This window comes from Echinops telfairi, unplaced genomic scaffold (assembly GCF_000313985.2).
Source record: "Echinops telfairi isolate 266 unplaced genomic scaffold, ASM31398v2 ScPeMD7_7457;HRSCAF=8495, whole genome shotgun sequence".
NCBI classification, from domain to species: domain Eukaryota; kingdom Metazoa; phylum Chordata; class Mammalia; order Afrosoricida; family Tenrecidae; genus Echinops; species Echinops telfairi.
Window position 1 is genome coordinate 34,845,905 of NW_022111357.1, and position 12,354 is coordinate 34,858,258.

At 44.8% G+C, this 12,354-nt stretch overlaps 1 protein-coding gene across 2 annotated transcripts in view; it reads right to left on the reverse strand.

Moving 5' to 3' along the window:
* UBE4B (ubiquitination factor E4B) overlaps positions 1-12,354 on the reverse strand; it is a 135,021-nt gene that overhangs the window by 41,424 nt on the left and 81,243 nt on the right. For both annotated transcript variants that reach the window (XM_045298742.1, XM_004705184.3), the window contains 5 exons: positions 7,699-7,840; positions 6,741-6,841; positions 5,354-5,468; positions 3,407-3,490; positions 408-464 (listed from right to left, as the gene is read on the reverse strand). In XM_045298742.1, the coding sequence (XP_045154677.1) occupies positions 408-464; positions 3,407-3,490; positions 5,354-5,468; positions 6,741-6,841; positions 7,699-7,840 (499 nt within the window). The remainder of the gene's footprint in view (positions 1-407; positions 465-3,406; positions 3,491-5,353; positions 5,469-6,740; positions 6,842-7,698; positions 7,841-12,354) is intronic.

The following is a 12,354-nucleotide window of genomic DNA, read 5'->3' on the forward strand; positions in this document are numbered from 1 at the left end:
CTCCCATGTCCCCCCGGAACTGTCAGTCCCGTTGTTTTCTCCTCCAGATTGTTCATCCACCAGCCTTCTATTTTAACCACAACATTTTTTTTCCAAGTTTGATTTCGAAATAGTCTTTGATAAAGTTCAAAGAAGGTACTTCCAAATTACTCAAGGACTCCACTTAAAATTTCCCTGGAGAACTCGCCATCCTGATTGTGCATGATTTATCAGTAACAACACGCTGTGAAGCACACACGCTTGTTCCAGCAAACAGGGCATGCCACAGCCATTTAGCCAATAGGCCAACTACTTCTGAAGGAGTAATTTAAATGTCCTTCGAGAGAAATTATTCGGATAATGCTACCTAAGAGATACCTTTGGCGTTCTGATGTTTGTTCAAAACATACAAGCCAACGGGCACTTACCAAATTGCACACGGGATGCGTCTTCCCAAACTTGGTCTCGCAGAGCTCACCTAATGCCTGGAAAGAAAACCAGGAGGAGCCATGGGAATGCATCTCATCTTAGGTTGACAGCGTTGGATAACATCAAGAGATAGCCTTAAATGCCGCGACAATGACATATGCATTCTCCCCAAAATGATAACAGCGTGGCTGCCTTCTCTGACTAAAACATTAATAAACAAGAATAGAAAAAAAAAAAAAAAAGGAAACCAGAAAAACCAAAATATGTAACAAAAATTAAAATTATTCATAACCAACCCAGAGATAACTAGGTAACTTCTATTGGTATTTTGGCGAATAGCTTTCTAGATATCCTTTTCCCTCCCCCCATAGTTTTATTGAGATATATATCACATATATCACACACATATATATCATATACCTTCATATTACAGTCATATTTGAAAAGAGTTTTACACACATCACAACAATCAGTTCTAGAACATCTTTCTCCCTCCTGGATTATTTCCTCCTCATTTCCCGCCAATCCTCAACCCCATCCCACCCCATCCATGATAAGCCAATATACCAATTATTGTCTAGATATATTTTTGGTAAATGTATTCATTTTTTACCCAAAACAGTTTTTTCTCCACTGAACATCTTTCCATGTCAAAAAGAGCTCTGCTTCATATATTTTTAGAGAGGTTAAATATTGCCAGTGCCAAACAGGACTATAAATAATGAAAATTTATAAGCTAGCAACTTCAGTCCACATTTAAAACAATACACTTTGATTGTAAACATAAGGCATTATGTTTACATGATTGTAGCTTTTCTAAGCCCAGCACTCTCTGTTAGAGTCCCAATCATTCTCACAAGGGAATCAGGAAAGACCACTCTTAGAGTCAAAAGCACACTGAACACTTTACTTGGCCCTGTTAATGCGATCCAACATGGGGTCAGGAGTGAATGGGGGGTCTCTGTAATTTGGAACCAGATACACAGCACTAAGCCTGCAGCAGGAGGCTGTGGTCGACGGTTCAGGTACGGACACACTGCTGCTGGGCAGAAGTTGTCACTGTCTAGGGAGGGGCTCCTCATGCTCATTGTACACGCGGATCACTGGGGAGGCTTTAAAAAAATTAGGGAGCCAAGCCACTTCTCCCCATATCCCTCTTCTTCATCCCAAGGAAGTCACTCTGTCCAGGATGGGAGCCAGGCATCGGTACTATTAACAGCTCCTCAGCAGACTCCATTGTATGGCAAAGCTGGGGTCCACATTCTTCCTGACTTCAGTTCCCACCTCGGTCCTCTTCACTCCCATTATTGCACAGGCAGCAGTAATGGTACAAAACCGTCTGCCCCATGGAAGCCTTTGTCTTCCGGCCAAGGACATTTTGTTGCTATCTGGCACTAAAAGCTCCTTTTGTGACCTCATTGAGCTGATTTAAAGCTCAACCCAGAGCCAGCTACTCCAGGCAGGAATAACCACACAACCTAGTGGTGATCAGTGCTCATTAAAACACCCCGTCTTGGAAACCACATACTCACATTAGCCCACTCCCTTTCCTCTGCCACACGCATTGAACAAGGATGGGGAGAATCTTACGAGGAGCCTGAATCACATGCACACTGGGAAGCACCCGGGCATAGAGCCATTCCACGTTTAGCTTTCAAAGTAAGCATTCCTATCTCACCTTTTAATTTTCCGGTACTGTTTTTAACTTTCAGAACCTTTCCTCACTGGCTAGTGTTTTTAAATAGGTAAATGTAGCCTTTGGGCACACAGCTCTTTCAGCACTCACTGTGCTGTAATCACCTAAATGTGCCATGCGGGCCGGCTGGGTTTCTGCAGCTGTTCAGGAGGAGCACCTGGAGGAGAAGGCCCTTGTCGCCCGAGTTCCTGTGTTCGCGGGTGCCTGCCTCTAAACAGATCCTAAGGAAGGACTAATTCAGGAGCAAGTTGAATCAATTCAGTAGAATGGGGAAAAGGAATAAATGGCCTAAAATACATCAATTTAAGAAAGGCCTAAACTTACACTAAGTTGTAGATACATAAGGGGAACTCATTGTGAGACTTTGACGCTTCTTCCTCGGTATATCCAGAATGAAAGACATTGTGTCACACTTGAAGCAAATTCAGGGAAAAGAAGACCATCTTATTTTCATCTTAGTTACTGTGCTGTCATGACAGTCAAATTCCACTGTCCAAATCCCACTTGGAGAATTGAGCCCCAGGTTCTGCCAGTATTTTATGCTTCTTCTAAGGGACTGAGAGAGCCAACAGATCAGTGTTTTCCAAGGGATGCCCACGGATGAGGTAGACAGGCTCAGGAAATTGGAAGATGACAACAGGATTACTTCTGAGATTTTTTGCTGAAAGGCACTCCATAAAAAGCAGATTGCATCACACCTGCTTATTACAATTTTGTCTTTTGATTTGCATTTAGAATAGTTTTTTGGTGTTTGTTTTTTTAAAATAAGAAATGTCACTCCAAAATGCTGTGCTTATGAGTAGGGGACTTGGAGGTGCACGGCCAATAGTTATCCTTTAAATAAACTATACAGAATAGCGGTTACAAGTGGGATTGTGATCTGCATGGTTGGTAGTTTAAAACCACCAGCAGCTCTGAGAGAGAGACGAGGCTTTCTCTACTCCCATAAATAGTTCAGAATCTGGGAAACCCACGGGGTGGCTTGTTATGAGGCAGAATTGACTCAACGGCAGTGAGTTTGGTTTGGTTCACAGAATGGTGCCATAGTCCCAGGAGACCATCACTAGCTCCTGTCTAGGACTGGGTCGGTAGGATATGTACCAAACTGCTAACTGCTGTCCCCTGATGCATCTCACCGCACAGCAAAAGCACTGTAGAGCCAACACAAAGATTTCATGTTTTATATTTGAAAATCAAGTGGATCATAGAGACGTGAAAGAAAAGTATATGTTAAAATAATCTGCCAGAGAAATAGCTATTAGATGGAGAAACAGCTAAAAAATATTTAAACAAAAGTTTTACCATGAGGGGATATTTAAAGTAGTCGCTATCAAGGGAGCACTCTTTGGCAGCAAGCGCCAGGCCTTGTAAAATGGGGATAAAGATCTAAAAGAAAGAAAAAAAATCACAAAATCAGTTATATAAGTAAAAGCATTTTAAACATATGAAGCATATTCAAAAATTGTTGACTCCTGACTGTCTGGTCATGCCCACTGGGTCCCCACAGAAAAGCTTTTGAGCACGGAATACTGAACCCAGCTGCAGGAGCCCAAGGAGGACTCAGCTGTTAATGGGAAGGTTGCTGGTTCAAACCCACTCAGTAACTCCATGGGAGAAAAGACCTGGCTGCTTTCTCACACAAAGGACAGCCTAGAAAGTTCTCTGGAGCAGATCCACTTTGTCACCTTGAAGAGCTATGAGGGGAAACGTGACCCAACAGGCGGTAACAACAGACCCAACAGAACCCAGTTACACAGTATGGATATGTCCTTTATGAGGTCCACCACAAAATAATACAGTGGGACTCTTCGGAACTAAGAGGATTTTAGTGAATCCTGATATCCTAAGAAAACTATCCCTTGAGGGCAATGAATGTTCAAATGTGCTTTACACAATGGATGTAGTATGGATTGTGATAAGAGTTGTATGAGGCCTTAATAAAACGATTTTTAAAAAAGCCCCCCCCCAAAAAAGAAAACTATCCTTAGGCAGAGCCGCCGGTTGTGAAATAGAAACTCCCAAATTTGGAGCCTCCAGAAAGAACCTTCAAAGAACTGTGGTTGCGCTGTTGAGTAAGTAACAGAGTGCTACCCACAAGGTTGACAGTTCAGACCCACTAGCCACTCCAAGGGAGAAAGATGAGGCTGTATGTATCCATAAATATTTACAGTCTTAGAAATCCTATACCTGTGAGGTTGCTACAACTTGGAATCAAGGGACTTCACTTGGTCTAATCAAATAAACTCACCGACTCATGTTTTTGATTAGCTAGTAACTCTAAAGTGATCTTTAAAAAAAAACTAAGCCATCTGTTCAAATATTATCTAAGCTCTAGTATTATTTTTAAAAATTATCATCGGTACTAGTTGCTACCCTCCCATTTCCATATACCGTATCTATTCGAGTATAAGCTGACACAAATATCAGCCAAGGCATCTAATTTTACCACAAAAACTGCATTAAAAATGTGCTGGAAAACTCGGCTTATACATGCGTATATATGGTAATATATACTTGTAATATACACCTTTCTCTGTTTGTTTTGAGAACAAGAAAAACAAGCCAATAGATGATATTTCTGTGTTAACCTTCCTTACGCAGACCAAAGAGACAACTGGTAAATATTAAATGGCTGAATAAAAATTTAGTTAGAATGACACATTATCATTAATACAATAACCTGGCCCTTAAGTTTACTTTGAGTATTTACCACTAATAATACTCCGGCACGTGAACACTATGCAAGACTGGCACAACACAGCCCATCTTCAAATCTCACAACGCACATCCAGGCCAGGGAGCTGTTGGGATTCAAGACTAATAACGCGAGGTAGAAAACGATGTAGACAGCGATAAAAACAACTGCTGGTGATCTGAAGCCCAAGACATTGTGACGACAGCATTCTATACAACTGCTGAAAACTTGGATGAATCCCCTTTCTGCTCATGTAACCCCCAGTTTTTTACCCCATACACAGCCCTCAGAAATATTCACAGGGACAGTGCTACCCTATCCTATGAGGTCACTACGAGTCTGTATTGACTTGATGGCAGTAAATGTGGTTTGGGTTGAGAAAGGTAAAATCTCATTTTTCAGTGTACTAACTCTATTTTACTCATTTCTCTAGGGGGGAAAAAAAAAAAAAACGAAGAAAAAGATAAAAGGCAAGTGTTTGAGACTGGGTGACAGAAGAGGTGCTAAGACTCTGCAATTTTAAACACACCAGGGAGTTTCTCACCAATCCATACCTGCTTGAACACTTCAGTGTCCTGGTGCGTTGTCCTCACCAGCTCCTGAATGAAGCCGTACGGGAGATTCCTACACAGCATATACGGCACCAGGAGCGACGGCTGCTGCATGGACCTGTGGACACACGGAGATCGAGGGCTGAGAGGCCATCAGTTCACCACCACATGCCCAAAGAAGCCCAGCGCTGTCCAGGCACAGTCTGCCCAGTGTTGGGGACATCACACTTCCTTTCAGTGGTATTCACTTTGGAGCATTTGTAATGAGAGGTTCTATAAATACAGGAAATACCAGAAAACACATATTTTCCTATATACAGCCTTTCAAACAAAAAAAACCCCAAAACTCACTGCCACTGAGTCAATGCTGACTCATGGCGACACTATAGGACAGGGTGGAACGGCCCCTGTGGGTTTCCAAGGCGGTCACTCTTTAAGCAGTGGTTCTCAACCTTCCTAATGCCGTGATCCTTTAATACAGTTCCTCATGTTGTGGTGACCCCCGCCCCCCCACCAACCATAAAAGTTTTTTCGACTGTAATTTTGCTACAGTTATGAATCGTAATGTAAAATCTGATATGCAGGATGTACTAGGTGACCCCTGTGAAAGGGTTGTCGACACCCACAGGGGTCGCAACCACAGGTTGAGAACCGCTGCTCTACAGGAATAGAAAGCCTCATCTTTCTCCCATGGGGCAGCTGGTGATTTTGAACCGCGGGCCTTCTGGATAGCAGCCCAACTTGCAGCCACTATGCCACCAGGGCACCTTTTCCAAATAATTTTTAAGACAAAGCATTATGTTTCTTTTATTTTGAGCAGGGATTCAAAAAGTTTGTAGAAAAATGTAATTTAAAAGATAGTGGAGTTTTTCTGCAAATGTTTTGAAGGTCCCTCATTTATTTATATCTCATTCAATTTGCAAAATAGACTAGCACGGGCCGAGGGCTTTTTAAAACTCTTGTAACCTTGGGACATTGTTTTAAAGCTGTGGGGGCATGTGCATCATTCCCTTTGTTTTCAAATAGTCTAAAAAATAATATGGTTAAAGTTCAGCAAACAATGTGAGGGCGCTTCAGAAAGTCCACCCTGTCTTTATTTCAAGAATGCTTTATCTCAACAACGCATGAAAAACTCTTCAAGCAATTCCTTTGAACTCGATTTCTTTTCAACATCTGCTTTGTACTAGTACAGGAGATGAAGGGGGAAATGTGTCGGCAGGAAGGAGGATCCCTGTGAGAGTGCTTTAGAAAAGGAATGGGCCCTGATAGTTTCATTTCACAGGTGAAGGGTGAATTTTTCAAGGTGTTGGAAGTGGCCGGATGGCCAGGTGCCCATTGGTGGAAATAATGCCCTCTCTGCGAATCCCAACCCTCGAAGGGCTCCTCGTACCTCGGTTGTGTCAGGGAGCCTTGGAGTACTAATGCAGTATGGGAAATGCACTGTGAGCGGATGTTGCTCAGAAGCTGGCTGACGGCCGGCTGGCTGCACATCTGAAAAAGACAGGTGGCGGTTAGGACGGCAGGGGCCATACAGAAGGATCCCATACTGTTGAAAACGGATACTCGTCAGAACTGACTGAGCTCTAGAAAAAGGCGGTTTTTCTTCCTTTTCATCACAGTGAGAAGAAAAACGTGACCATCGCCTACGTGCAGGGAGGAAGGCCCCCCAAGCTCGAGATGGTCACAGATGTGCCAACCATTCTCCTTGCTCCTGCTAGGGGCCAGTGCACGAAACTCCGCCAAGGTGCTTCACCAACCTGACACTAGCAGGTTGGCCAACCAGATTGCCGGTAGTTTCTAATATAAAACTGGAACCAGAAAATGAAATAGGAATAAGGAAGAAAATATTGAAGAGCGTCAGGAGGAAAGAATGGCTTCCGGGGCTTAATCACGGTTTATGCAACCTCTGGTCAAGCACTTAAGCTCACACAGGTTCGTCCCTTAATTGCCACAATGGGAAAGCTAACACCCATCTTGTACTAGGTTAACAGAAGGATGGGGTTCATGCAGACCTCACCCGGAGACTGCAGTGCAGGCTATGGGTGGTTATTGTGATGGTTACAATGGGCTGTGAGACAGGACCAGGGCCCTGGAGCGCTTCCTGGCACTCACGTTCAGTGGGATGATGAGGAGAGAAGACTGTGAAGCCAGCCTACCTGGGTTCACATCGTGGTCCTGCCCCTTCTTGCCTCCACTAGAACGGGAGTCTACGAGAGTAGGGACACCCCCATGCTCCTAGTCCTGCACCTGGCCCATGGCTGAGGTCTGCTGGCCTAAGTGCTGATTGGATAAATGAGACACTGTGCCCCAGGCCTTAGAAGGAAGAAGAAAAACCAATTGCAAAGTACCTTTGGTGCCTTTTTTTCCTCTATTCCAACTCGGTCAAAGCACTCGATGAGGTAGTTCAGCATGTCTGTCTCTTTGCACGTTTCAATGGTAAAATGGTCACTGTAGGAATCCCAGGTACTTGCCCCGCCAGAGGCTCCCAAACTTGGAAGGGAAAAGTTGAGGGGGGATGGGGGGGAGAAAAAAAAAAGGATGATTCTTACCTGCTCATGACTCTCTTTTTGGCAGAATCTGGGGGTCTGCAGCAAAAAGCCTGTAAGGTCCCAGCACCCGTAACCAAGCAGAAACACCCATGCAGCCGAGATGAGAGCTTACTGCTTCTTTCTTTCAGGTAGGCATTTTACGGACCTCAAAAGCCGGCACCAGAAACCCAACATCACATCTTATGGGGAATGGTGCTTAGAAATAACCCCAAAGAGACCAAGAACCGCTACCAATGGTGATGCGTGTGCAGGGTTAACACAGGCCTTCAGCCAAACTGATCACAGTCACTCAGGCAAGTCTGCAGATTAAAGCCAACAGGCAAGGCTTACTGCTGTTGTCAGACTCTCAGGGAACGAAGTTATGAATTACTAACAAGTTCTCCCTTTATCCTAATGACATCTAGAACCAATCTCAAGAGTCTTTAGACAAGCAAACAAATTATGTTTGTTTTCGGAAAGCCTTCATCTAGTATCGGTCAACAGGACCAGAGCTTAGAATGTAGTTTGGGTATATATAAGAAGCCACGAAAATATTTGCTGAGAAGACAACATTTTCAAAAGCCGTTAGCAAAAAGGGGCAAAGCAGCAGGGCTGAAATCCACAGGAGCTCTCGGACTAGCAGAAGCTAGGCGGGGTCTGGCTCCGGGTCGAGCCCGAGTGCTTCCTGTGACCCAAAGCCGGCACACCTCTAGCTCATCTGCACTAAGGACTGCATGAAATCCAGCAGGGGGGATTTTACAAATCCCAGGACATAAAGGAAGGCACTGTTATTATTAGTTGTAAGACTTGTCTGAGTAAACACAATCATAAAGGGTAGAGGTAAGGAAATGAAGCTCAATCATCACAAGTCACATACCAAATATGACATTGGCTCACAAAATGATTTGATAAACACACAAGAGGAGATGCACCATAGCACAAGGGGAAAAAGGAACTCTGAAATTAGGAGGAAATGAGAAAACACCAACTTAGGAGGGGAAATTTTCTTTTACACATACAAGATGACAAGGGCTGGGAAGAATATAAGAACCCTGAGAGACGCGTCCGTGGGGCAGTCAACTGAAGGCCAGGGACTAAAAGGGCCAGACGGGCTTGAGAGTGATAAGAACAAGGTGAAGCACATAGAAAGGGACACAGAAAGCCAATTTTGGAATATATACAAAACTGCTTTTGGAATCTGGGGGGAAATATATACACACATAGGAATTCAACCGTGATATTAAAAGTATTTCAGTAAGAGGGAAAGGGCAATGGTAGTTTTAAATTGAAAGCTTTCGGCCGATGAGTAGTAAATTTGAATTCTGACAATCTAGTACACAGACCAAGACGAGACGTCTGACTCCTGTATAGGGTTACCGTCTTGGAAACCAGAGAGGCAGTTCTATCTTGTCCTATGGGGTCACCATGAGTTGGCATCAACTCGGTGGCAGTGAGTGAGCAAGAGAGAAAGATGAGGCTGCTTCTAAAAAGATTTCCAACCCCAGAAACTATCTAGGGTCACCATGACTCAGAATGGCCTGGGCAGCAGTGGCTTTGGGGTCTTGTTTGGGGTAGTACACAGGCCTAGGGTCTTTGAGTGGCACAAATGGGTCAGCAACCAGCTGCTAGCTGAAAGGTCGGTGGTTCATCCACGCAGACACACTTAGAAGAAGAGCTTAGCAGCAGGAGCCTTGGTGACATAGTGGTTATGCGTTGGGCTGTGATCAACTGCAGGGTAGGCAGTTCGAAACCACCAGTAGCTCTGCAGGGCAAGATAAGACTTCTAAATTATTTCTTAAACTAAAAATTCAAAAAAGAGAAAAGCTCAGCAATCTGCTTTCGTAAACGTTGCAGCCAAGCGCGCCCTACGAAGAAGTGCTAGACTGTACGTCTCCTAAGTGGGAAGGGGGAAACTGAGATACACTCAAAGGGGCAAGGCAGCCAACGCCCCAGCTGGCTGAGCAGATAACTGAGGTTCTCAGAGAGCTCCCCAGCAGAAGCCAAACCAAGATCACCAAGGGAACGGCAAAAGCAAAGAGCCCATAGGTCTTTGTAACCATTCATTCTCTTGGTGTACTTAATTAATCACTGCATGGGATCGGTTCATTGGCATGAAAGAGAAACATAGGTACTGTCATAAAGCACAAAAAGAGTATGCAGAAAAACCTTTCAAAAAAGCACAAGTGGGGTAAATCCCCCCAATGCCCGCTCCTGCTCTCTATGATGCTCCGTGACTTAGTGACCTGTACACCATTAATGGCACCTCTCTCAGAAAAGTGACAACAGATCCTTGTTACGTGGACAAGTGGCATTTTTCCACGGACTTTTTGAAGCCTCCTCATGTATTTCTTTGACACTAAGCCAGGCATTTCTCACATTTCGTTTTCCCATTTCTGCAATGAAAACCCCATGCAATCTGATGTTGACGTGTTCTTGCCAGCTGCACAGAATCCAACTGATGCGGACGGAGCAGCTCTGGATGGTGCCACTGAAATTACCATGGCCCATTCTTGGCAGTGCACGGAGCCCTCGTTGTCTCTTTGTCTTCAGCAAAGAGGCCAGTGGCGGTACGTGTAGAAGGCTGCCTGCCTCACCCCACACACGCTGCAATCAGAGGCTCTCCGCACACACTGCAGAATTTCTGAAGCTGAAAGAGGTTGGTGAGCAGGCACCAAACGCCCCAACCGAAAACAAAAAAGGAAAAAAAAACAAAAAAAAAGTCAACAAAAAAGAAACCGGGGGAAAACCAACAATCTGTAACATGTTTCTCGATTATAAAGTCAAGCCTAGAGGGGAGGGAGCAGAACATGATCCCAAGTGTAAGAAATGGCTGGTCACCATTGACTTTCAGGATCTTCAGAGGCACAGTGAGAGATTTGGACTCAATTTTGAATACGGTACTAAAAAAGCAAGTGGTTTTTAATGAAATGCGTAATACTATCTATGATATTTTCTCTAAAGATTAAAAGGCTTTAAAGCCCCCACCACCCTTATTAAACACACACAAAAAACCAGACCAAACCAAACAAGAAACACACACTAAAAACCACCCTAAATATACAAAATCAGTAATGTCTTTACAACCGGGACATCCTCAAATCTCAGAGATAAATTAAGTGTGGTGCCAAGAGCAACCAGCAAAATGATCCCTCCTCTGGGAGAACGAGAACCTGCAGTAGCGGTCCGATTTTATGGATGCAATTTCCTTCCATAGGAGGAATACCACTGAACCCTTCTGGAAACACAATGACAACATTCCTGGGGGTGAAGGGAAGCAGCATATCGAAGCCCACTTTGAATGAACCAAGGAAGCCTGCTTCAAGGGATCCCAGCAGGGTTTCTGTTATATGGGAATCAGCGCCCTCCCATGCACTAACGCTGCGAATGCCCAACTAGGTGTTTGGTATCTTTTCAAGGCAAAGCAAAGTGAGTCGTGTTCGCTGTAGCCAGGTGGATTTGTTCACCAACTCCGTTGCGGGCCTCCTGTGCTGCAGGCCTGGGGACGCGGCGCTGAATCAGATGGATAAAGGCGCTGGTCCGTGATAGGCCAAAGGATGCACACAGCGCGAAGAAAAAGCAGAGCAGTGTAGGTGACAGGGAGGTGGGGTGAGTGCGCATGTGTGTCTCTCTGTGTGTGATGCCGATGGCATTGGCTAGCTGGGGGTGGTGGTGGTGGGGGATTGGTTTGGAAGCCCGGGATGGGCCGGGGCGTCGGTCGGAGATGCGATTGGAGGCGGCAGCAGGTGTGCCCATGAGAGCATGCGTGTGAGATGCAGGGGCTTGGTTGGGGAGGGCCGTGGACTGTACGCCGGGGAGGAGGGGAATCACTGGACGGTCCTGGGCACACACAAGCTGGAAAGATCTCCTTTCGACCATTTCCAGGTTCCACCCTCAGGCCGTGGTGGCTCTCCCGACAGAAGGAGGAGAGGACTATGGAAGTCGCTCCCCATCACCAATGCCCCTTTATTAATCCACAAAGACGCCTCACAGCTGAAATCTGACGCCCTTCGCTGAGATAGCTCAGCAGGTTGACAAAGGACAAACATTGATTCTGCCTAATCATCTGTGTCCTAGAAAAGGATTAGCAAGCTTCCTCACGAGAACTTCTGGAACATCTTCACGACAAGAGGATCCTCTGCAGTAGCTCTGTATAACCCACATCTCTTTTCACAGAGGACAAAAAGTTAATTAAAAACAATGTTCTTTCTTGAATTTGTCCGTATCACCAGCACTGCACAAGCTAATACATGACTGGCTATTACAACTACTTTCAAAAAGATTTATATTAATTCCAACCCCTTGTACGCAGGAGAGGGATTTGTGCCCCTGCTGGGTTACTCTTCCTTCTTCAATAGTCATCTCCCCAGGCAAAAAGTAAAATTGTTTATTTCAGAGAAAGCAAAATCTGGGAAGATCAATTAGAAGAATGGTTCTCAACCTGTCGGTTGTGACCCCTTTTGGGGGAGGGGGGCCGAA